The following is a 26,985-nucleotide window of genomic DNA, read 5'->3' as shown; positions in this document are numbered from 1 at the left end:
ATTAGTACCTAGACTTGCAAGATTTCAGGAGTTGTAACCTAGTACTAAATTATTGTATCATATTTACTTGTGGTTGAATTCTGACCGTTTCTGCCTTATCTTTGATACCCACTTAACTTGTACCAAGTTGAAGTCCCTAGTTTACTTCTTAATTCAAAAATACTTTGTTTATAACCCATTTGAAAGAGACTCTTTTTTCACTCTCAATTTGTGCTTCTTCCTTTCCCATGTGCTAAGACAATACTCCTTTGTTGACTTATCTACATTTCAGTCTTCATTTTTAAGTATTATTTTTGCATATATATATATATATATACATTTGCATATATATATATTTGCTGTTACTGTGTTCTACCAACTGGGAGGATGTTTCTATGGCTGCATTTTGAACTACTGTAGGTAGTTTTCTATATTATTCTATATATGGTTGGTGGTTAATATTCTCCAGTAGACACATTCTTATCTGTCTAACTAGATGCATTTTGAGCACCTAAAATTGAGCTCCTCTTTCCTCTCCCACAGAACATCAGGCTATGTATTATTGGTCTTATCCTGCAATACCTATTACAGCCTTTTGGTGGAAGTGACTGTTTTAGGACAAAAATAGAAGAATGATTGGTGAGTTTTTGGTTCTTCTAAAATAGGATTCATATTGAGGATTTACTAGTCAAGAGAAGTGGACAAAATATAAATTTTAAAAATTATTACCCTTCCAATACTGGAATTTAAGCTTAAATCCAGACTTAATGATCATGGGAATCAAAGTTACCCTAGAGAGAACAAGTACACTTTCAGTTCTAAAGATTTTGATACCAGTATCATGGGAGCAAAAGATGTCCCTTATTTTTGTCCCCTGACTCCCCAGTACCACCAGTGAAAGTTTGACATCCATCCATGGACAAAAGTCCCTTTGAGGGAGCTGTGGAATTCTGCCTCCTATGACAGCCTGAGAAGAGTCTCAGCCACCTGTGTGTTGAGGTAGACTCAGCTCTGGACCATGCAGTGGTTCATGAAGAGGCTCCAAACCCTCAGCTACACTCTGGGAACCCCTGGAAATCACTATCTTAGGCAGTCACCCATGTGGAACTCCAAGTTTCTAGGTGAGAGTTTTCAGCACACCATTGAGTTAAAAAAGTACATCTGGAGGTGCTGGAGTAGATCAGAGAAACAGCTTGGCCTTCCCCGCATCACCCTTCCTCCAACATGACACAGCTTAGGGCCAAAAGAGATCTCAGTGTGGAGAAACAGTGTATAAGCACCCAACTTTCCCCAGTGGTGTTAACTCTTAAAAAAGTTAAAGGACAAGAGTATTAAAAATAACTATAGCTACAATGATTTGTTAATAAATATACACTATAAAAGATGATTGTGACATCAAAAGCATGAAGAGGGGAATAAGTGTAGAGTTCTTGTATGTGATTAAAGTTATTATCAGTGTAATGTAGACTGATATGTGTATATTTTACGTAAAACTCATCGTAACTACAAATATCTACAGTAGATTCACAAAACATAAGGAGCAGAGAATCAAAGCATACCACTTCAGAAAATCATCAATTCACAAAATAAGGTAGCAAGAGAGGAGGAAAGGAACAAGGGAAATACAAAACAGCCAGGAATAAAGATGACATTACCAATCTTTACCTATGAATACTCAAAAAGTAAACAGATTGAATTCTCTAGTTAATTAAAGACATACAGTGACTGGATGGATTTTTTTAAAAAATGTGAGACACAACTGTATACTGCCTGCAAGAAACTCCTTCGGCTTTAAGGACACACATAGGCTCAAAATGAAGAGAGGAAAGCAACATTCCATGCAAGTGAAAACCAAAAGAGCAGGGTAGGTATACTTTATATCAGACAAAATAGATGAAAAGCCAAAAATGATGACAAGAGACAGTTATTATATAGTGATGGGTCAATTCACCAAGAAAGTATCAGAATCATATATTCACCCATAATTGAGCACCTTAAGCAAATGTTAACTGCTCTGAAAGGATAAATATTATTGTATTATAACAATACAATAATAGCAGGGGACTTCAGTACCCTAATTTCAGCAATGAATGAGTAATTCAGATAGAAGACTAATGGTTAAATGAACCGAGCAGTCACACAAAACATTTCATCCAACTGCAACAGAGCACACATTGTCTTCAAGCACACACAGAATATTCTCCAGGATAATTCACATGATAGGTCACAAAGCAAATCTTAGCAAATTTATGAAGAGTGAAATAATACCAAGTATCTTTGATGCCCACAGTGGTATGAAACTGAAAGTTGATAACAGGAGGAAAACTTAAAAATTTACAAAAATGTGAAAATTAAATAACACTCTCTTGAATAATCAATAGGTCAAGGAAGAAATCAAGAGAGAAATTTTAAAATATCTTAAAAATGGAAATTCAGCATATCAAAACATATAGTATGATGCAAAAGAGAGGCATTTGTAGTGATAAACACCTATATCAGAGAATAAACATCTGAAGTGAACAACCTGACTTTACACCTCATGAAACCAGAAAAAGAAGAAGCAAAGTCCAAAGTATGAAGAAGGAAGGAAATAACAAAGATCAGAGCGTAAATAAATGAAATAGAGTCAGAAAAACAGCAGAAGAAATAAAACTAAGAGCTGGATTTATTGAAAAGATAAAATTGACAAATATCCAACTAGACTAAAGAAAAAAGACTCAAAATGATAAATGGAAGTGGAGACATAACTGATAATACAGAAATAGAAAAGATGTTGAGACTGCCAGGAACAATTCTATGCCAACAAACTGTATGACACAGGAAAAAAATGAATAAATTCCTAGAAATACACAACCAGACTGAATCATGAAGAAATAGAATATCTGAGCAGGCCAATCATAAGTAAGGAGATTGAATCAGTAATAAAAAAACATACGCCAAAGGATAAGCCCAGGACCAAATGATTTCACTGACAAATTCTACAAAATTGTTAAAGAAGTAATGCCAATGCTTCTCAAACTCTTCCACAAAATAGAAGAGGAAACACTCTCAAACGCATTCTATGAGGCCAGTATTACCCTGATAGCAAATCCAGACAAGAACACTACAAGAAGAGAAACTAGATCTTATGGATATAGATTCAAAAATTTTCAACGAAATGTTAGCCAAACCAAATTCAATGACAAAAAGTGTACATACACCATGATTAAGGGGGACTTAGCAAAGATGGCTCAACATATAAAAATCGGTAAATGTGATGCATCACATTAATCAAATAAAATCATAAAATCACCTCAATAGATGCAAAATAGCATTTGATAAAATACAACATTCTTTTATGATAAAGGTACTCAACTAATTGGATATAGAAGTAACATATATCAACATAATAAAGGCCTTATATAACAAGTTCACAGTTCACAACATACTCATTGATGAATAGTTGAAAACTTTTTCTCTAAGATAGGGAACAAGACTACTCTTATTCAGCATAGTACTGGAAGTCAGAGTAATCAGGCAACAAAAATAAAAAGCATTGAAATTAGAAAACAAGAGGTAAAACTGACTTTGTTTGCAGATGATATAATCTTAAATAGAAAATCCAAAGACTCTACAAAAAAAAAAAACAACCCTGATAGAACTAATCAAAAAGTTCAGTAAAGTTGCAGCATAAAACATCAACATACAGAATTAAATTGCATTTATGTACACTAACATTGAAGTATCTGAAAAAGAAATAAAATTTAATTTACCATAGTATCAAAAAGAGTAAAATACTAAAGAATAAATTTTACCGAGAGGTGAAAGGTCTATATACATTGAAAACTATGACTCTGGTGACAAAGAAACTGAAGAAGACACAAGCAAATGGAAAGATATTCCATGTTTATGGATCAGAAAAATTAATATGGTTAAAATATCCATACCACCAAAAGCTATCCATAGATTCAGTGCAATCCCTATCAAAATTCTAGTGGCATTTTCACTAAAAAAAAAAAAAGGCATTTTTTTTTTTAGAACAAGGGTTCAAAAATTTGTATGGAGTCATAAAGGAATACTGAGAAAGAAGAACAAAGGTGGAGGCATCACAGTTGCTGATTTTAAACTATACTACAAAGCTATAGTAATCAAAACAGAATGGTACTGGCATAAAAATACACACATAGACCAGTGGGACAGAGTTGAGAGCCCATAAATAAATTCTCATATGTATGGTCAACCGATATTTGAAAAGGGAAGCCAACAATACTCAATAAATGGTGTTGGGAAAGCTGGATAACAACGTGTGAAACTATATCCCTATCTCACAAAAATTGATTTGAAATGGATTTAAAACTTAAAAATAAGACGATGCCATAAAACTCCTAGAAAAAGATACAGGAGGGAAACTTACTGACAGTGATTTTCTGGCTATGACACCAAAAGCACAAACAACAAAAGCAAAAATTAACAAGTGGGACTACCTCAAGCCCGTGGTCGGGAAGATCCTTTGGAGAAGGAAATGGCAACCCACCCCAGGATCCTTGCCTGGAAAATCCCATGGAGAGAGGAGCCTGGTGGCTACAGTCCATGGGGTCTAAAAGAGTTGGATACAACAGAGCGACTGAGCATAGCACCTCAAGCTAAAGAGCAAGCAAAAGAAACAGTCAATAAAATTCCAAAGCAAACTTTGATATGGGAGAAAATTTTGCTAATTATGTATTTGATAAGGGGTTAATATATAAAGAACTCATACAGCTCAATGGCAGAAGAGGGATTGAGTCAACATTTTCCCAAAGAAGATATACAAATCATCAGTTCAGTTCAGTCGCTCAGTCGTGTCCAACACTGTGACCCCATGCACTGCAGCACGCCAGGCCTCCCTGTCCATCACCAACTCCCAGAGTTTGCTCAGCCTCATGTCCATCCAGTCAGTGATGCCATCCAACCATCTCATCCCCTGTTGTCCCCTTCTCCTCCTGCCTTCAATCCTTCCCAGCATCAGGGTCTTTTCAATTGAGTCAGTTCTTCCCATCAGGTGGTCAAAGGATTAGAGTTTCAGCTTCAGCATCAGTTCTTCTGATGAATATTCAGGGCTGCTGTCCTTTAGGATACACTGGTTGGATCTCCTTGCAGACCAAAGGACTCTCAAGAGTCTTCTCCAATACCACAGTTCAAAAGCATCAGTTCTTCAGTGCTCAGCTTTCTTTATGGTCCAATTCTCACATCCCTACATGACTACTGGAAAAACCATAGCTTTGACTAGATGGACCTTTGTTAGTAAAGTTATGTCTCTGCTTTTTAACATGCTGTCTGAATTTGTCATCGCTTTTCTTGCAAGGAGCAAGTGTCTTTTAATTTCATGGCTGCAATCACCATCTGCAGTGATTTTGGAGCCCAAGAAAATAAAGACCGTCACTGTTACCTTGTTTCCCCATCTATTTGCCATGAAGAGATTGGACTGGATGCCATGATCTTAGTTTTTAAATGTTGAGTTTTAAGCCAGCTTTTTCATTCTCCTCTTTCACTTTGATCAAGAGGCTCTTCAGTTCCTCTTTGCTTTCTGCCACAAGGGTGATGTCATCTGCATATCTGAGGTTATTGATATTTCTGCTGGCAACCTTGATTCCTGCTTGTGCTTCATCCAGCCTGGCATTTCACATGATGTACTCTGCACAGAAGTTAAACAAACAGGGTGACGATATACAGACTTGATGTACTCCTTTTCCAATTTGGAACCAGTCCATTGTTCCATGTCTAGTTCTAACTGACGCATTTTGACCTGAATATAGATATCTCAGAAGGCAGGTCAGGTGGTCTTCCCATCTCTTGAAGAATTTCCCACAGTTTGTTGTGATCTACACAGTCAAAGGCTTTGGCATAGTCAATAAAGCAGAAGGGCTTCCCTGGTGGCTCAGAGGTTAAAGCCTCTGCCTTCAATGCAGGAGACCTGGGTTTGATCCCTGGGTCAGGAAGATCCCCTAGAGAAGGAAATGGCAACCCACTCCAGTATTCTTGCCTGGAGAATCCCATGGATGGAGGAACCTGGTGGGCTACAGTCTACGGGGTCACAAAAAGTTGGACACGACTAAGCGACTTAAGATGTTTTTTCTGGAACTCTCTTGCTTTTTTGATGACTCAACAGAGGTTGGCGATTTGATTTCTGGTTCCTCTGCCTTTTCTAAATCCAGCTTGAACATCTGGAAGTTCATGGTTCACATACTGTTGAAGCCTCTCTTGGAGAATTTTGAGCATTACTTTGCTAACATGTGAGATGAGGGCAATTGTGCTGTAGTTTGAACATTCTTTGGCATTGCCTTTCTTTGGGAATGGAATGAAAACTGACCTTTTCCAGCCCTGTGGCCACTGCTGAGTTTTCCAGATTTGCTGGCATATTGAGTGCAACACTTTCATAGCATCATCATTTAGAATTTGAAATAGCTTAACTGGAATTCCATCACCTCCACTAGCTTTGTTTGTAGTGATGCTTCCTAAGGCCCACTTGACTTTGCATTCCAGGATCTCTGGCTCTAGGTGAGTGATCACACGATCATGGTTATCTGGGTCATGAAGATCTTTTTTGTATAGTTCTGTGTATTCTTGCCACCTTTTTTTTAATATGTTCTGCTTCTGTTAGGTCCATACTGTTTTTGTCCTTTATTGTGCCCATCTTTGCGTTGATCACTGAGGAAGGCTTTCTTTTCTCTCTGTGCTATTCTTTGGAACTCTTCAGGCAGATTGGTATATCTTTCCTTTCCTCCTTTGCCTTTAGCTTCTCTTCTTTTCTCAGCTGTTTGTAAGGCCGCCTCAGACAACCATTTTGCCTTTTTGTATTTGTTTTTCTTGGGGATGTTCTTGATCACTGCATCCTGTACAGTGTCATGAACCTCTATCCATAGTTCTTCAGGCACTCTATCAGAACTAATCTCTTGAATCTATTTGTCATTTCTACTGTATAATCATAAGGGATTTTATTTAGGTCATACCTGAATGGTCTAGTGGTTTTCCCTACTTTCTTCAATTTAAGTCTGAATTTGGCAATAAGGAGTTCATGATCTGAGCCATAGCAAGGTCCTTGTCTTGTTTTTGCTGACTGTATAGAGCTTCTCCATTTTCGGCTACAAATAATATAATCAATCTGATTTCGGTATTGACCATCTGTTGATGTCCATGTGTAGAGTCCCTCTTGTGTTGTTGGAAGAGGGTGTTCATTATGACCGGTGCGTTCTTTTGGCAAAACTCTGTTAGCCTTTGCTCTGCTTCATTTTGTACTCCAAGGCCAAACTTGCCTTTTACTCCAGGTACCTCTTGACTTCCTACTTTTGCATTTCAACCCCCTGTGATGAAAAGAACATCTTTTTTTGATGTTAGTTCTAGAAGGTCTTTTAGGTCTCCATAGAACCGTTCAACTTCAGCTTCTTCAGCATTAGTGGTTGGGGCATAGACTTGGATTACTATGATATTGAACAGTTTGCCTTGGAAATGAATGGAGATCATTCTGTCATTTTTGAGATTGCACCCAAGTACTGCATTTTGGACTCTTTTGTTGACTATGAGGGCTACTCCATTTCTTCTAAGGGTTTCTTGCCCACTGTAATAGATATAATGGTCATCTGAGTTAAATTCACCCATTCCAGTCCATTTTTGGAGAAGACAGTGGCACCCTGCTCCAGTACTCTTGCCTGGAAAATCCCATGGACGGGGAAGCCTGGTGGGCTGCCGTCTATAGGGTCACACAGAGTCAGACACGACTGAAGCGATTTAGCAGCAGCAGCAGTCCATTTAAGTTCATTGATCCCTAAAATGTCAATGTTCAGTCTTGCTATCTTTGTTGGACCACTTTCAATTTATCTTGATTCATGGACCTAACATTCCAGGTTCCTATGCAATATTTTTCTTTGTAACACCGGACTTTCATCACCAGTCACATCCACAACTGGGCACTGTTTTTGCTTTGGCTCCATCCCTTCATTCTTTCTGGAGTTATTACTCCACTCTTTTCCAGTAGCATATTGGGCACCACTGACCTGGGGAGTTCATCTTTCAGTGTCCTATTTTTTTGCCTTTTCATACTGTTCATGAGGTTCTCAAGGGTAGAATACTGAAGTGGTTTGTTATTCCCTTCTCCAGTGAACCATGTTTTGTCAGAACTCTCCACCAAGACCCATCTGTCTTGGGTGGCTCTAGATGGCATGGCTCATAGTTTCATTGAGTTAGACAAGGCTATGGTCAATGTGATCAGTTTGGTTAGTTTTCTCTGATTGTCCAATAAGATGGCAGAGTAAAAGGACGTGCACTCACCTTCTCCTGCAAGAACTGCAAAATTGCAAATCACTGTGAGTGTCTATGAGTCTACAGTGGAGACATGGGTCGACAGTATACAAATCATAGTGTATCCTAAAATTTTCACAATCCTGTGATAATTGCATGGTCTGTTTGATGAACTATTACAGTCACAAATAGTGTGATATTTTACTCCAAAAATTTCATGTTTATATGAATATTGTTCAAAATCACTGTGTGGACATGTGCAAACCTCATTAATGCATATACTTGTTAATATGTGGATTGACACTTGTATATCATGCAAGAAGAATAAGACCGAAAAACACACAGCATACTTTTAGAGGAAAGTTGCCAGTTGTTTGAATTCTTGAATCCTGCTCCTGTATTCCTGACTTTACAGTTACTAAGTGCCCTTAGTTGAGGGCAAAACAATCTACAGTAGTTTGTTCTCATTGTTTTATGAGGCACTGTGTTATTTGCTTTGTTATTTCTGTAACACTTCAATTAAAGTCACCAGCACAATGGCACATGTGTGGAGAACAAAAGTGTCCAATGTTAACTTTGTTATGAAGGTATTGCTAATGTGAGCAAATCTAGAAATGTCCATATTATTGTAAAGATTTGAAGCGCTAGACTTAATTCTGAGAACTCTGAATTTATTCTTATTAGGTTTCATTTCATTGAGATATTTTTCCGTTATTAAAGTGAACATATTAGATTGAACCATATAAAATTGTCATTTTTAAAGTAAAAACAAAATTGAATATTGGCCATTTCATGTGGTTTGATTTATAGATTTGTTTTTATATTCTGACCAAATATTCAGTAGAAATAAATTTAGTAGCTTGTGCATATTGAAAGAAGTTCCTCCTAGTGAAAGGTGCAAACTTAATTTTGTGTCTTATTTGTAACATTTTAAATTAATTCCACCACTGCCCTGAATCAATTTAAAATTAAAAACTTCCAAGGACCTATGGCTTATTCATGATGATGTTTGGTAAAAACCAATGTAATACTGTAAAGTAATTATCCTTCAATTAAAAATAAATAAAATTTTTAAGAAGCTTCAAACTAGCATTTGAATTTAAATGCCCCTGTAATTTCTTTCTTAGTAAGGAATGGAGTAATACTCAAATATTTAGATTTGAACATTAAAAGAAGAGAGAAATATTATCCTATTTAAAAGCAGACATCACATTAAATTTATGTACTTACCAAGTTCAAGAACAGCCCTTCAGCATACGTTTTAAGTGTTAGAAGAGAAGGGGAAAATAAAGGTCAAAGAGGTCAGAATAAAAAGGTGCCACAAGAGTTGCAGAGAGTTCAGAAGACTGAAGATTTAGACAAGGCCAACCAAAAGATATGCCAACCAAGATGCTGGCAGTTACTTCCAAAAGGCCATTTCCATGGAGTGGTGGGAGTAGAAACTAAACTATAGTGATTAAAATGTTACTTGAATGAAGTTATAAGGGAAGGATATGAATCAGCTCTTTCAGAAGTGTGGTGGCCAAAGTGCTCTTGCCAGGTATGGTAGCTCAATAAGAGAATAGAACTGAGGGAAGTTTTGTTGTTATTTTTTGGTAGTCTTTAAAAAAAAAAATCAATATCATGTGCTTGTTTGTGAACTGAGGGTAAGAATACAAAGAAGTCATTTTAACAGTATTCTTCCAATCCATGAGCATGGTATGTCTGTCTGTGTCATCTTCAATTTCTTTCATTAGTGTGATAATTTTCTGAGTACAGGTGTTTTACCTCCTTAGTTAGATTTATTGACAGGTTTTGGATTTGGGGTTTTTTGCTTTTTTTGTTTTTGGTCTGTTCCATATAGCTTGCAAGATCTCAGTTTCCTCACCAGGGACTGAAGCCAGGCCCCGGCACTGAAAGTGGTATTTCCTAATCACTAGATCACCGGAACTCCCAATTCTCAGGTATTTAATTCTTTTCATTGTTATTGTAAATGGGATTGCTTTCTTAATTTCTCTTTCTGATAGCTCATTGTTAGAATATAAAAATGCATCATATTTCTGTAAATCAGTTTTGTATCCTGCATTCATTGATAAGTTCTACTAGCTATTATGTTGACATCTTAAATATCTTGTATGTAAAGTGTTATGTCAATGGCAGACAGTGACAGTTTTATGTCTTCCTTTCCAATTTGGATCCTGTATTTCTTTAGTTGTCTGATTGCTATGGCTAGGACTTTCAATACTATGTTGAACTAAAATGTTGAGAGTGGGCATCCTTATCTTGTTCTTGACCTTAGAAAAAATGCTTTAAGCTGTTCATCACTGAGTATGATATTAAGCATGGGTTTGTCATCAATGGTTCTTATTATGTTGGGGGAGGCTCCCTCTATTGGGCCCTCATGGCTCAGATGGTAAGGAATCTGCCTGCAATGCAAGAGTCCCAATCCCTGGGTTGGGAAGATCCCCCGGAGAAGAGAATGGCTACCCACTCTAGTACTCTTGCCTGGAGAATCCCATGGACAGAGGAGCCTGGTGGGCTACAGTCCACGGGATCTCAGAGTCAGACACAACTGAGCAACTTCTACTCCACTTTCAGGTTCCCTCTATGCCCACATCCTGGAGAGTTTTTAATCATAATGGATATTTAATTTTGTCAAAATCTTTTTCTTTGTCTATTAAGATGATCATATGATTTTTATTCTTCAGTTTATTAATGTGACATATCACACTGATTGATTTGCAGATATTGAACAATCCCTGCATCTCTGGGATAAATCCCAATTGATCAAGATGTATGATCATTTTTAATGTATTGTTGAATTCAGTTTGCTAATATCTTGTTGAGGATTTTTGCATCTATGTCCATCAGTGATAATGACTTATAATTTTCTTTTAGTGTGTATATCTTTGTCTGGTTTGGGCATCAGGGTGATGCTGGCCTGGTAGAATGACTTTGAACGCATTCCTTTCCATGAAATTTTTTGAAATAGTTTGGGGGCTCCCCTTGTAGCTAAGTTGGTAAAGAATCAGCCTGCAGTGCAGGAGACCCAGGTTTGATCCCTGGGTCAGGAAGATCTCCTGGAGAAGGAAATGGCAACCCACTCCAGTATTCTTGCCTGGAAAATCCCATGGACAGAGGAGCCTGGTGGGCTGCAGTCCATCGGGTGCAAAGAGTCAGGCACGACTGAGTGACTAAGACTTACACCTACACTTTGAGAAGGATAGGTGTTAACGCTTCTCTAAATGCATGGTAGAATTCACCTGTGAAGCCATCTGGCCTAGGACTTTTGTTTGTTAGGAGTTTTAAAATTACTGACTCAACTTCATTACTGCTAAGTGTTTCATTCATATTTTCTATTTCCTCCTGATTCAGTCTTGGGGAAAGAACTAGTATTGTTAAAAATAACCATACCACCCAGGACAATCTACAGATTCAATGCCATCCCTATCAAAATATCAATAGCATTTCTCACAGAACTAGAACAAATAATTCTAAAATTTGTATGGAAGCACAACAGATCTTGATAGCCAGGACAATCTTAAGAAGAAGAATGAAACAGATGTATCACCTCCTTGATTTAAAACTATACTACAAAGCTATAATCATCAAACAGCATGGTACTGGCACAAAAACAGACACTCAGATCAATGGAACAGAATAGAGAGCCCAGAAACGAAATCACACTTATATGGGCAATTGATCTACAACAAAGGAGGTGAGGATATATAATAGGGAAAATACAGCCTCTTCAATAAATAGTTTTGGGAAAACTGAACAGCTACATTCAGAAGAATCAAACTGGACTACTTTCTCACACCATATACAAAAATCAACCTAAAACGAATTAAAGACTCTTGAAGACTTGAAGCCATAAAACTTATAGAAGGAAATACTGGCAATATGTTCTTTGTCTTCAGTCTTAGCAATTTTTTTTGGATATGTTTCCTTACACAGAACCACAAAAGTAAAAATAGACAAATTAAACTATATCAAACTAAAAGGCTTTAGCACAGCAAAAGAAACCAACAACCAAGTGAAAAGGCCACCTACTGAATGAGACAAGATATTTCCAAATGATAAATCTGAAAAAGAGTTAACATTTAAAACATACAAACAACTTATACAACTCAACATTCAAAAGCCAAACACTCCAATTTTAAAAATGAGCAGAGGCCCTGAATAGACAGTTTTCCAAAGCAGGCATATAGATGGTGAACAGACACATGAAAAGACATTCAACACCACTAATCATCAGGTAAATGCCAAAACCACAAGATATCATCTCACACCTGTCAGAAGGGTATTATCAAAACATCAACAAGTAACCAGTGTTGGCAAGCATGTGGAGAAAAGCAGCCCTGTGCACTGTGGTGAGACTGTAGATTGGTGCAGACACTGTGGAAAATAGTATGGAGATTCCTCAAAAAACTAGAAATATGGTCCAGCACTTTTACTTCTTTGCATTTATCCAAAGAAATTGAAAACGCTAGTTAGAAAAGATACATGCACCCCATGTTCATCGCAGAATTATTTTCAATAGCCAAGATATGGGAGCCACCTAAGTAACCATAGTCAATGAATGGATAAAGAATATGTGGTTGTTGTCGTTCAGTTGCTAAGCCATGTTCCAACTCTTTGTGACCGCATGGATTTCACCATGCCAGGCTTAGAAAATTGGGCTTCCCTGGTGGCTCAGATGGTAAAGAATTGCTCAGCTGTAATAATGAAATGTTGCCACTTGGGACAACATGGATGGACCTTGAGGGTATTACACTAAGTGAAATGAAGTCTAACAGAGATAAATACTGCACAGTCTCACTTATATGGAAAATCTAAAAACAAAACAGATGAACAACCGTAATCAAACAGAAAGAGTTATAGATTCAGAGAACAAGCAGGTGGCTGCTGGAAGGAGGTGGGTCCGGGGAGGACAGAGATAGGTAACATAGATTAAGAAGTACAGTCTTTCAGTTCCAATATAATGAGCAAAGGGTATGAAATGCAGTGTCAGGAACGTAGTCAATAACTATGTGATATCTTTGTATGGTGACAGATGACAATATCATGGTGGCCTTTTGAAATGTGCAGAAATACTGAATCACTATGTTGTGCACGAAGAGCTAATATAGAATTGTAGGCCAATTATACTTCAAAAACAAACTAATAAACAAATAGGAAAAGAGACTAGATCTGTAGCTACCAGAGTGGGAAATAAATGAAGGCAGTCAAAAGGTACAAACTTCCAGTTGTAAGATAAGTAACAAGTACCAGGGATTTAAGGTACAATATGATAAAAATAATTAACACTGCCATACATAATTAATGAAAGTTATTAAGAGAATTAATCTTGAGTTCTCATAACAACAAATATTTTTTCTCTTTATTGTGATGTATCTACAGGAGATGATGAATGTTCTCTAAATCTATAATGGTAAATCATTTAATAATTACATGTAAATGAAATCATTGCTTAAACTGTGCTATATGTCAACTCAGCACTTTTATCTCTATTTCAATGAAACTTGAAAAAAATTAAAAAATACAGTGGAGAGGTAAGCATTTACTAATTCTTTCCTATTCATAGTCAAATCTTAACCTATTGCAGAATTTATTATTTATAGCTAAACTATGCCATCATGCTGAGGTTGTAATGAATGTCTTGTGTTGGCAGTTTATAGCATTTTGTACACTGGGAACTGCTGTTTCCAGTGATGCAATTACTTTCCATAATGGATGAGTCTAGATGATTTGTTTAAGATAGTGGTCGCCTGGATGACATAAATTTATAATTGATCATCAGGCTTCTAAGGAGAGGTAAGTAATTAGAATTAATTGGTAGTATGTTAATACAATTAAGGCAGAGGATGAAGTATTTATTGCTTTTATTGTTCATTTTACCTGCCTTCTAGGTCAGCCATTCCTGTTTGTCACACAGTTGTTGACACATCTGGCTTTCTGACGGTATCACTCCCTTCTCCTCTGGCTAATGAGAGCCACTTCATTATGAAAGCTGGTGTTTTGGAGGCTGGAAGACTGCCTACTCTTGTGTTTGTGGCAGACTGCATTTTCTCTGTAAGGCTGATGTTGAGAGGCAACGGTGCCCCTCTCCATATTCCAGGTGAGGGTGGAACTTCACATTCCAGGATAGGGGGCTTTCTCAGCCTTAGAACATACATTTCTTGGTCTGAATTACTTATTAAGTTTCTCCTTTGAAACATCAGGGACTGAAGAATAAGAAAAGTCATAGTTTCTACAGAAATAGTGAGCAACACCTGCCGCGTCTGCCACAGTCAGTATACACATACTTACTAACAAAGCCAAAGGCAAATTTTTAATCTAGGGGCTATTTTCTGTGTTAGATGAGGTCAGATGACTGTTCTCAATTAACACACCATTGTCTGGCTCCAGAATAAGGCAAATTCCACTATATGTGACATTTTCAATTGTACCAATTTTATATTCTGGGAACATAGCAGATGGAAAGTTTGGGTGGACATTTCCATCAGACCTCCTTAGTTTAAACATCATTTCCTGAATTTTTCTGTTACGACACCTTTTCAGAGAACTGCCATTGACTACACATAAGGTTCTGTTATACCAGCGTATAATAGTAGATCCTGGTCTCAGGGTGGTTGATACAATTTGTTCAGTGCTGCTGGAGTTGAGGCAGTCAGTGAGTTTAGCAAAAAACAAACCAATTAAATTGCAGCCAGCTTTCGGGACCCAGAGGATAATCATTTACTGATCTCATTGCAAGTGCCAACGAGTTGAGCTCCTGTCTTCCTGATCATAAAAAGTGTAAGGGGGAATTGGGAAATAGGGTCTGTGCCTGACAGTTGCTGTTATCAACTGAACTGGATTAACAACTGTTGGAAACATGTTGGGTTGACTCAGAAGGAACAAGCAAGAAACAAATGTCAACAAATACCATTTTTATTTAACTATTAACATTGTCTTGATGGTTGACTTATTTCTCCCTATATTCCCTTTTCGAGCTGATGCATGTGGGCGTGTGCATGCGTGCGTGTGTGTGTGTGTGTGTGTGTGTGTGTGTGTACGCATGATCACTTGTGTTCTACTCTCTTTGACCCCATGGACCATAGCCTGCCAGGCCCTCTGTCTATGGAATTTTCCAGGTAAGAATACTGGAGTGGGTTACCATTTCCTCCTCCAGGCGATCTTCCCGACCCAGGGATTGAACCTGTTATCTCTTGTGTCTCCTGCATTGACAGGTGGATTCTTTACCACTAGCGCTACCTGATAGGAAAGCACATGTATCCTGTATGTAGGTACCACTTAGCAGCTCCAGGAAGGAGTGAAAGGGTCTGACTTCTTCCATCATGTTTTCAGCCTTCCTCCTTCATTCATCCATCATAAGCTGTCTACTCTTTCTCTTCTGTTTTCTTTCTCCCACTTCTGTCTCCCTCTCCTCTGCTTTTCTTCATTTTCTCCCTTATAAACAATTGTTAGATTTCACATTACAGCCTTGATGCTGCTTATTATATTTATGGAGTTTGTTAGTTTCTAAATTTCCTAATCTTCTCAGTCTTTTTATAGTATGGAAGAACACCTTGAGATTAGCTCATTAATAGTATCGAATTACTAAGTCTGGGTTGGAGGGCTTCAGAAACACAGTAATTTGGCAATTGGTTCAAATTTCTAAACTGACTCTGTGTGTGTGTGTGTGTGTGTGTGATTTAAAAGCTCAACAGGGACATTTTTTTAAGTTAAGTTAAGGGTATAAGGGACTTCCCTGGTGGTTCAGTGGCTAAGACTCCACATTCCCAATGCAGGGGGCCAGGGCTTGACCCCTGGTTAGGGAACTAGATCCCACATGCTGCTAACCAAGGGCCCTCAGGCCCCAACTTGGAGAAGGCAATGGCAACCCACTCCAGTACTCTTGCCTGGAGAATCCCAAGGACAGAGGAGCCTGGTGCTGCAGTCCATGGGGTCGTGAAGAGTTGGACACGACTGAGCAACTTCACTTTCACTTTTCACTTTCATGCATTGGAGAAGGAAATGGCAACCCACTCGTGTTCTTGCCTGGAGAATCCTAGGGACGGGGGAGCCTGGTGGGCTGCCATCTATGGGGTCACACAGAGTCGGACACGACTGAAGCGACTTAGCAGCAGCAGCAGCAGCAGGCCCCAACTAAAAATCTCACATGCCGCATTGAAGATCAAAGATCCTGTGTGCTACAACTAAAACTGGTGCAGCCAAAAAAGAAAATATTAAAAAATAAAGTTCAGGATATGAAAGTTGTATAATTGAACAGAAACACAGTAATAACTAGTATTCTAATTTCAATGAATACATTTAAATCTCACAGAAGCTAGAAAACAATTTAAGTTTTGCACAGCAAAGTTTGGTGTTGTTGAGGAAAGAAGATGAGGTGACTGATTATTGCAAAAATGGAAATATGCTGCAATATAACAAAGGCAGGTGGCTTTAGATATTGCGAGTTGCACTAAGTTGGAAAGAAGAGTGTCATACTAGGGAAAAAACAATGAATCCAGAAGACAGAATGAGGCAACTACTTGATGAAGAGAAACACTATATTGAAGTGAGATCTGAGCACTGTTGCATATTTCATGGGACAGCCTAGCAGTATATGTTCTAACTACCAGGGAGATAAGTTCCAAACAGGCTCATGTTCCATCAGCTTTCCCTCCTTGGCGATAGAATTGCTTACTTTAGGGTGACATGTCCTCAGGTTTCTGAGTTTCAGAATGGAGAGCACATATTTTCAGCATCTTTGTTGCAAGAAGCAATTCATATTGAGTGAGAGACAAACTGGTTATATTTTGTCTAAATGATGTCTCTGAAAACTCCGGAGTGAATCCAAATAAAATGGTCAGCATCAATTTAAATTAAATGTTTAATTCAAACATAGGAATTCTCCCAGAATTCAAAATCACACATGAAATTTTCCATGAAGTTATCATACAAATATGCTTCAATATGAAACAAGTTCTAAGAAAATCACTCTGATAGAGTTACCTAGTTCAGAAAAGAAAAGATGGGCAGAGACGATAACAGGTTACATTTAAAGAACATTCATCCACTGCCAGGCACTGTGCTGAGTGTATATTTCATTTTATCTTCACAACAAATATGTGGGGATAATATATTATCCCCAATTATTGAAGATAATAATTATCCTCAATTTATAAATGATGAAAATGAAATAATAAAATTAAGTAGCTCCTCAAGGTCACACAAATACTATATTATAAGACTAGATCTCAAATCCTTGTCTGACTGTAGATACTGGATTTTTAATCAGTCCTGCCTGTGTTTAGAGTATATGATGAGAGAGAAGATGGTCTTAAATTTACCAGTAGAAATTAAATTTTTTAGCAAACCTTTTTCTAATGATGAGGAGCCAAAAGGTTGCAACAGATGATTAGTGTCTTTCTGAGATAATTTAAGAATGATAATAACTAGACAGCATGGTCTAAGTGACGGCTTAAAGTTCCTTCTAGTTTTGTGAATCTTTGGTAAATCTGAATTGTATTTAATGTGTAGAGGGTAGATAATGGATACCATATCTTTTTTTACTTTTTAAAACTTTATTTATTTTTTAATTGAAGGATAATTGCTTTACAGAATTTTGTTGTTTTCTGTCAAACCTCAACGTGAATCAGCCATAGTGGATACTGTATTTTGTTGAATTTTCTTACGTAATATTTTATTACAAGTTTTTCCTCCTGAAAATCATTATGCTTCTTATAGAAATATTGGAAAATACAGAAACTATAAAGAGAAGAAAATCAAAAACTTATAATGACACCACAGTAGACATCAGGCACTATGTTTGAATCTTAACACTCTATTTTAATATGAATATTTTAACCAACATTAGTTGGTTACTACCTGTTAGTATAAAGATTCACTGAAAAATATAGCAAATAGAAAACTAAGCAACTATCACAATCTTACCTTGCACGTTAACATCAGAAACAGTCCTATAACTTGTCAATAAGTTTTGGGAAGTATGTGAGTGACTTATCACCATTTCAGTAGAATCCAGGTTAAACATTATGTTGCCTGCTGAAGTCTGGCTAGTTCTGGAGAATCTGCCAAAAACTAAATGTTCTATACCTGAATACCAGTTGCTAGGAAAATGCAGTACAGTCTTTGAGTCCATACTTTCGTGGTAACAAATGCATTTGCAAATTTTGGCAACTCAGAAAGGGATTAAGTTGATAAATGCATCAATGATGAGATCTCCTTAGAAGAAGATCAGTTCTCATAATCACATCAGATGATGAGTCTTCTTCTAATTGGTTGTTGGTGAAACAAGCAGTTTGCCACAGCTATAGAGTTGAGTCAAATGTACTATTCCATACAAATTTTGTATTTACATTCATGCTAAGAGGTGAAAGTGTCTCTGCAGGAGTGGAGAATGAAGGATTCTTCTGAAAAACTTCAAGAGTCTCAGAGACATGACTATGGTCATGAAGATGCTCCTGTCCCAGCTGGCTTGACCAGAGCAACTACCTAAACTCAAGGGGAAGATGGGAGGCTGCCAACTCTCCCTTGCTGATGCTGAAGGTATCAGGAGGCTGTTAGGTGATTGTACAAAGCTTTCCAGGTAGACTGGGTCAAAGCCACTCCATCTGCAGAGCAATGTTGTCATTGAAGATAGTCCCTCGGAAGGTGTGGCTGTATTCCACATTACTTCCTCTGAGATGGAGGACCCAGGAGGATGAGAGTACTGGGATGAGGCAAGCAGGGCTCTTGAATACCAAGCTTGACTGACTCTGAGACAATGTCAGATAAAACAGGATGCCTTTGTATTTTTGTCCTGTGGATCAAGCTGTGCCCCTTTATTCCCCATTCTATTGAGTTTAGTTTTCCTAATAACATTGATATGGTAGTTCTACTTTCAAGGAAGTCGAAATCTGTGAATGAAGTAGCTGTTGATACCATAGAAGGAATGACCTCAGGCAAAGCAAAACAATATTCAAGGTTTGTTGCCAAGGAGAATTCTCTTTAATGAATTCTGTGTTTCTACTGTATGCAGCAGCCTGTTGTCTTTGCATACCTTGGAGAACCTGGAATAAAGTCAGGGTTGAGGATAGGAGTGATCTGTCTTAAGCGATCAAATAAGCCAGAAATTGATGAGGCCTCATCTTTAGGGGACTTCCCCAGTGGCGAAGTGGTAAAGAATCTGCCTGCCAATGCAGAAGATGCAAGAGATGCGGTTGGATCCCTGGGTCATGAAGATCCCCTGGAGGAGGAAATAGCAACCTGCTCCAGTAGTCTTGCCTGGAAAATTCCATGAAGAGAGGAGACTGGAGGACTAGAGTCCACGGGGTCACAAAGAGTCGGGCACAAATATGCGACTGAGCAGGCACAGACACATCTTTAGGGATCCAAGGTGTCACTAAGGTAGACAATGAAACAGAGAAGGGATTGTTTGGTTTTCTTCTTATTTCATTTGGCCCCACTGTTGTCACTGGGACAGCCTTTAACTGTCTGGGTCGTCTTCTCTGAGGTTTTTGAGGTAATCTCCAACCTGTAATCTTATATCCTAAAATCTGGGCAGGACACTTAGAGGAAGCATGCTGTTAAAAAACTTGCATTAGTTCTGGCAGTGTTGTAGAAACCTCATGGTCCATAGGCCAGAGGAATTGTACAGAGGGGCCTTGTAAAGGAATGACGTACCTGGGGTCTGCAGCCAACACTGGAAGGTTCCAGAGGTGCTTGTTTATCTTGCTTCTGAAAGAGTTCATAGTCACTCAAGACAGATCCAAGTGGAAATAGTCTGCCAGTGTGTGTACCAAAAAGAGACGGTTTCCAAAACCAAGAGTTTCGGCAGCTGCTTTAATGGTGATTTCAGCTACGTTGCTAGAAAACTTTGAGCCTCTTTGGACCCTAACAATGAAAATTTAAAAGAACAACACAGAGTGGATTATTGCCTTATTAACAACCCCTTCAGAGTATATTTAGAGATATGGGCTTCCCAGGTGGCGCTAGTGGTAAAGAACCCGCCTGCCAAGGCAGGAGACCTGGGTTTGATCCCTCAGTCTGGAAGATTCCCTGGAGGAGTGTATATAATATTCTCACATGGTTTATTGCTATGTCCAATAACTAGGAGAGGATGAAGGACAATTATTATAATCCCTAATATATAGTTGAGGCTTCCCTCATAGCTCGGTCGGTAAAGAATCTGCCTGCAGTGCAGAAGACCTGGGTTCGAGTCCTGGGTTGGGAAGATACCCTCGAGAAGGAAATGGCAACCCACTCCAGTATTCTTGTCTGGAAAATCCCATGGATAGAGGAGCCTGGCAGGCTACAGTCCATGGAGTCACAAGAGTTGGACATGACTTAGTGACTAAACCACCAATATATAGTTGAAGAAACTGAGGTTCAAAGAGCTAAGTAAAATGTCCAAAGGAACAGAGTAAGTACCTGATTCAAACCCAGATGTTTGATGACTTCAAGTCAGAAGATAAGAATTTCAATGGGGAAGTCATTTTGGAGTTTGAAAGTTTTGAGTTATTTGACTGATCTGAGTTTCAGTTTCTTCAAATAGAAAATGGGTATAGTAATGTCTCTTTCAGAGATTTGTGTGTGTGTGTGTGTTATGTGGGTCATTTTTAAAGCCTTCACTGAATTTGTTACAATACTGTCTCTGTTTTATGTTTTGCCTTTTTGTCCTCAAGGCATGTGGGATCTTAGTCCCTGACCAAGGATCGAACCCGTATCCCCTGCATTGGAAGGGAAAGTCTTTACCACTGACCACCAGGGAAGTCCTAGATATTTTGAATATGAACTGACATAGGACACTTTGTGAGTCACCTGGCACAAAAAAAGCCTTTCACTCCACTGCACCTGTCCTGTTCCTTTCTGTCCCTTCTCTTCTTTTCCTGTGACCTTTCCTATCCTTCCCATCCCTGTGTTCTGCCCTGTATCCTTCCTTTCATCCTACCTCATGTCTTTTCCTTCCTTGCATCCTTCTTTTCCTTTCACCCTCCTGTATCCCTCTTTTCCTTGCACCTTCCTTTTGCTTTGCTGTCTTATACTTCTTTATCTCACATCTTTTTCATCTAAATGAATGGCAGATCTCCTCTTAAATGGAAGTATTGACTTGTAGTTCCTGCAATTACTAAATACACTCTTTTAAGTAATAGACCCTGATTTGACCTCAGTCCAGAGTTGGGGTCATGAGGCTAGCGTCTCTAGGAGGTCCTGTTTTTACTGAACGAAACATCAAATAATAATCCTCACAGATCCAGACAGGATCTGAGCATCATACAGCCCTGGTTTACTGTTGAAATGAATACGCATGCTAAACCCAAAATTATAAAAAAAAATTTTTTAAGGTCTTTTAAGACAAGGAAAATAGATTTTATTTCCAGGGTGAAGTGATTAGATTCTGTTCTGAAGGCTTCTGTTTCCTCCCTTCATACCTAAGACCTTCAAATGTGCCATGGTACCCACAAGACTTTTCAAGATCCAGGGTTTGCTAACTTCTCCAGCCTTATTTCCCGCCACTGGCCAACTCACCCTGTGTTCCAGCGATGCCAAATTTTGTGTGGTTTCCCGCACATATCATTCTGCGTAATGCTTTTATAACCATCAAAGAGGTCCTTCTTTGAGACTATAGTGCCTCCTTTTCTGACTAGCTAACTTCAACTTTAAAAATCCATCATAGACATGATCTCATCCAAAAAGTTTTGCCAACATCCTACCCTCAGCTGGGTTAAGCTACTAATTTAGCCTCTATAACTTTTTCTTTTTGACTGAAGTACAGTTGATTTACAATGTTGTGTTAGGTTCAGATGTACAGTAATGTGAGTGTTTATATATTATATATACAAATACATATATGTTCTTTTTCATACTCTTGTCCATTATAGGTTATTGAAAGATATTGAACATAATTCCCTGTGCTCTACAGTGGAACCTTGTTTATTATATATTTTATAAATATGGTGTGTATTTGCTAATCCCAAACTCTTAATTTATCCCTCTCTTTCCCCTTCATTAGCTGTAACTTTGTCTTCTATGTTTTTGTGTTGTAAATAAGTTCATTTGTATTATTTTTTTGATTCCACATACAAATGATATCATATGATATTTGTCTTTCTCTGTCTGACATTTCACTTAGTATGATATTCTCTAGGTCCATCAATGTTGCTACAAATTAGCCTCTACATATTTCATATGGTTCTGTTATTGCATTCGTTACACAATATTACAGTTTCTTTATTACATTCCTACATACCCTACTGCACTATCAGACTGAGTTCTTTGGCAACAATTTATTCCTGTTATCTCCTGCTCCCGGGTTTGGGATGTGGCAAATAGTAAGCACTCACTAAATTCTTAATGAATGAATGAGTAGATAAATGAACAAAAAAATATGCCATGGTACATGCAAAGACACCTTATAAACTGTGAGTAATACACGAACACAATAAAAGAGTCACAAGGCACAAAAATGAAAATCATATAAAATATACAATGTTCGTTTTTATCCCTTCATTCTTCATTCATTCACCCAGTCTCCCAGTTTTCCTCCCTTACTGTTACTATAATAGTCTGACATATTCTATGCTTACAAGGCTCACGTGTATTCAGGTTGCTGCCTTTTGAAAGAGAAAAGAAGGACTATTCTCAGTGTGTGGTCCATGAGTGTAAAACAAAATGGTGTGAGAAATAAAAACTTATTTCCCAAGAGTTCATTTATTTGGAGAGTTTGTCTTCCAGTTCAAGGAATTATCATAAGAAGCTCTGCTCTAAGAGCCTGTTTATTAGCAGCATTGTGAAATGTGTCTACTTCCTTTTGTGGTGGTCTTCTGTTCCTTACTCTTTCTCTAGGGCAAGGTTTTACTTCTTCATATCCTGTCCTTGCTCTTGGGCTGAGCACCTCACACAGCTGTCCTGGTACTTTTTCAAATGAGGACACTCACCCACTTGGAGAGGGAATCAAACTTGTTTCCTTTACGTCATCCCTGTCCAGCACATGAAGGGTAGAGGTAATGGAGGCTGTTTGCGTTTGCTGGAGACAGAAATCCCCAGGCACCGAGGCCATGATTTGGAAATCTCTTCCTTCATCTTCTAAAGGCAGTCCTTGCAAGGTCTTGATAGAAGCGTTATATTCTAGCCATCTTGGCAGTCTAACATTATGAACCAGTGTAACCTGTTAAGTTACGTGTGAAATAAAGAACTTGCCTTTAGGAAGACGTTTTAATGTTTGTTTGCTTGCTCTGTTCCTGTGACAGAGGACTGATAACAAGAGTTAAAGATCTCTGTTGAGATAGAAACGTCAAGTTTAATCATAAACCAGTATTTTTAAACCCTGCAAATAGACATTCTTTCATCTCAGGCTCATAAAGTCCTTATGAAAAACAAAGTTTGAGTAGAAATCATAGAATAAACATTAAACTTCATTAAACTACTTGGACAAGTGTTACACTAAAAAAAAGTTTACCAAAACCTAGCAGCTATTTAATGATTGACAATTAAGACTTGTGTCTAAAAATGTTACATTCTGTTAAATTCAAATACGGAATTGTTTTTCTTCTTGAACTAAGTTCCTTATAGGAAAATTTATTTATGAGCCTTTTAAAATAACTTCATTTCTTGGTTAGTGCCCTGAGACACCTACATATAAATTATTACATGGACAACTTGGAAAAGCTTGAACCATTTATTTTTTAAATTTTAAAAATTTTTGTTCCTTGTGCAATACAGTAGGTCCTTGTTGGTTATCCATTTTAAATATAGCAGTGTGTACATCTATACATCCCAAACTCCTTAGCTTTCCCTTCCCTGCTATGTTCCCCCCCCCCCTCCCCGGGAACCATAAGTTCATTCTCTAAGTCTCTGAGTCTATTCCTGTTTACCATTTCTTTTTAGATTCTGCAGATAAGGGATATTATACAATGCTTCTGCTTCTCTGTCAGACTTACTTCACTCCGTATGACAATCTCTAGGTCTATCCATGTTGCTGTAATGGCACGATTTCATTCTTTTTAATGACCCCTGTTTATTTTTAATAACTGCAAGAACACAGTGCTGAACAGATGGTTAAAGATACTTAAATGCTTACCTGAAACTGGTTTATTTTCCCTTGGAAAGCATATGGAGGAATTGGATAATAGAATAATTTTCCAATGATAGCATCTGTGTCTGGCTTGCCATGAAGAGTTTGGATCTCTTCGCACGAATAGTGAGTTGCCACAGCCAGCACATTCACAGAGACAGATGTCAGCACCAGCCCCAGACGCGATGCTGTGGAAACTCTTCTGATCCAATTCAGGGACAAAGGGGTGTGGTGAGCTAGGCTCCCCTGTGTTTCTTACTGGTACCCATGGCTCACTTGGGTAACTGGATATCACATTACTGAACCTCAGGCTGCCTAAAGATAAAAGCGACAACATTTAAGCTCAGCCCAGTAGCATTTCTAACTTATCTTCAGAGCAGTATTTAAGGGTTAGAAGCCTTTTGCTTTCACATATCATTCGCATCAGCTAACAGAGAATGGAAGATTCCCACTATTTCAAAACCTCACTGCTTTATGGTTACAGTACAGTGAGTGAGAGAGGGAGCCCACTGATGCATTTTGACAGTCAGGCTTGTGTGGCTTCCTTTAGTGATTCCCATCCAGCTCTTCCCAGAGTTAATATGGGGCTCACAAAAGGATGTTAATGTAATAATACAGTAAAAACAAATACAAAACAGCAACAAAAAGCCTTCTGCAAAGAAACAGACTTATCCCATTTTCATCTGTGCCCCCATAATAGAGATCAGAGGCTTTTAGGCACTCCTGTCCCTTATTTTCATCCTAACGACCTCCCTTTGGGAAAATTTCCTCCACTTATTTCGTGACCAAATGATGTAGCGACCCATCAGAGTCACCCACCTCTCTGGCCAGGCAGGTAAGCAAATAACTATGGGTTGGTCAGTCAAAATCCTCAGTGCCTCTTGCTATTGGGAAAGACCAGATTTAGGGAGGAGACCCAGGCTCGACTTTTACTGCCTTCTGGGGTTTTATACGGACATGCTGAGATATAAAATCTCTCCCTTTCCTCTCAGGTTGGTTGAATGTTAACCTGCGGCTTCTTATCACTGCTCCTTCCTCTCCCCACTCCGCTTCTCTCAACGCCTCTGGTTTCGGGAACTTATAGAACAGCTCAGTCATGCACAGACATTCTGGAAAAGGTCGAATAACCCGCAGAGCTACGCTTTGTTCCTTGCCAACTCCCAATGGACTGGGGGTGTCTCCAGCCTTTCTTCTTCAGGTTGAGCACGATGTTAATCTTAGCCGGTAGAGGGCGCTGGAGAGACGCGGTAGGAGGAAGGAGGCGTCTGGGCTCCGGGCGCTGTTCGCGCTTTTGCTGGTTCCTGCTGCAGGACTCGGCAAGATTGTGTGTGCAAGAGGACATCCAGTGCGCTCCGCACTCGCCACACAGCGTCCCTTGGTGACCTGGCAGCCCGGCCCAGGCCCAGCTGGCCGCTCACCGTGCCTCTCCCGCCTGGACGCTGGCATGTTCCAGGCGTTCGTCCGCAGTGGTACCCAAACCCTCTCAATGCATCCGCCTGTCGGCCTCGGAGCATCTGTACCCTGGAAGATTGTTTCCTGCTGCCCGGTGACTGTGGACCAGCTCTGCCTCAGACAACCCAGTAAACATCCCTGTCATCCCGGGGGTGGCAAGCATCCTTTTCTCTAAAGAGAGCTAAACCCTGCTCTTGGAGAGTGAACCCTCTCCAGGTTTTCTCTCCCTTAGGCACTGTCCAGCAGCCCTAGGTATACTTTAGAGTCTTCTTTACATCTTTTTAAAGCTATTCTCCTAAGTTAATACTTCTTTACATAAAACCTTCCCTTTTCAAATTCCGGTGTGTCTTGTTTCCTGATTGTCCAGACTGATTCACCCCTTATTCTTAATATTACTTTTAATTTCTTTAATTGGCTTGGTTCTTTTCTTATCTTCAGGTTGGTAATGTTTTATTATTACTATTCCACCACTGAAGTCTATGTAAAGTGGGAGAAGTAATGCCTTTCTTACTTGTTATTATGTATATGGAAGAGTTTGTAAATTATAAAGTGATATTTTATGTTTATTGTTTTTATTATCTAACAGCCCTTCTATCTTATTTTATTTACCCTCACCCCTTCTCTGTTTCCAGGATATCAGTTCTTGACTTTTGCCTTCTCTCTACACCTTAGCTTCTCATACCTATGGGTTCACCTTCATCTCTCGCTGGAACTCTAGGTTAACGTCTCCGTGACTGTCTGCAGTTATTCTACACTGTCTAGATTATGGAAATAGTGTCCTTAATTTTTAATTTGACAATCAAGACTTCATTTATTCAACATTCATGAGGGCCTGTGATGTGCAAGACACTGTTGTGCATGCTGGGCATCTAGAAGTGAACAAGATAGGCAAAGCCCCTATGTTTATGGAGTTTATAATCCACAATTTAACTCTAATCTATCCTTCCAGACTCATCTCCCTGCTTTAACATGTGCTCCAAGGAAAGTAAACATCTCCTGGTCATTTTCCTCCCTGTCTCCTAATTATTTAAAAAAAAAAAAAAAACTGAAATGATCTCCATCCTCTCTGTCTATCTGCACCCTATGTTTTAAGATGCAATTAAAAACCATCCATGAATCTTCGGTAGACAACTCCCAAAGCACTTAGAGCAGTGATTCACAACTTTTCCCAAAGCTTGTCTGAGAGTTAAAACGTGCCCTTTTTGTAACAGCGGCCAATATTACCCTCAATTGGAAACGGGAGGGTTTTTGCCAGAATT

At 38.6% G+C, this 26,985-nt stretch overlaps 1 protein-coding gene across 1 annotated transcript; it reads right to left on the bottom strand.

Annotated features, from left to right (window-relative positions):
- Nucleotides 1-19,458: 19,458 nt before the first annotated feature.
- On the bottom strand, nucleotides 19,459-25,372 carry LOC122423153. Its single transcript, XM_043439921.1, has 4 exons — nucleotides 25,284-25,372; nucleotides 24,281-24,476; nucleotides 23,139-23,368; nucleotides 19,459-20,094 (listed from the first exon to the last, which is right to left on the bottom strand). Exons 1-4 carry the CDS (start codon nucleotides 25,370-25,372, stop codon nucleotides 19,959-19,961), a joined length of 651 nt encoding a protein of 216 aa, XP_043295856.1. The 3' UTR covers nucleotides 19,459-19,958.
- Nucleotides 25,373-26,985: the final 1,613 nt, after the last annotated feature.

The sequence above is a fragment of the Cervus canadensis genome, chromosome 21, assembly GCF_019320065.1.
Source record: "Cervus canadensis isolate Bull #8, Minnesota chromosome 21, ASM1932006v1, whole genome shotgun sequence".
In the NCBI taxonomy this organism is placed as follows: Eukaryota; Metazoa; Chordata; class Mammalia; order Artiodactyla; family Cervidae; genus Cervus; species Cervus canadensis.
Note: the sequence above shows the minus strand (reverse complement) of the source record. Positions and strands in the feature narration are given on the sequence as shown.

What these genes read in the sequence shown, in the direction of transcription:
- LOC122423153 (XM_043439921.1), bottom strand. Translation starts at nt 25,372, where the DNA reads ATGACTGAGCTGTTCTATAAGTTCCCGAAACCAGAGGCGTTGAGAGAA. An exon ending in GCAGTGATAAGAAGCCGCAG is followed by an intron (nt 24,477 to 25,283) that starts GTTAACATTCAA and finishes GAATTGGATCAG; the next exon opens with AAGAGTTTCCACAGCATCGC. An exon ending in GGAAAATAAACCAGTTTCAG is followed by an intron (nt 23,369 to 24,280) that starts GTAAGCATTTAA and finishes GTAACTTAACAG; the next exon opens with GTTACACTGGTTCATAATGT.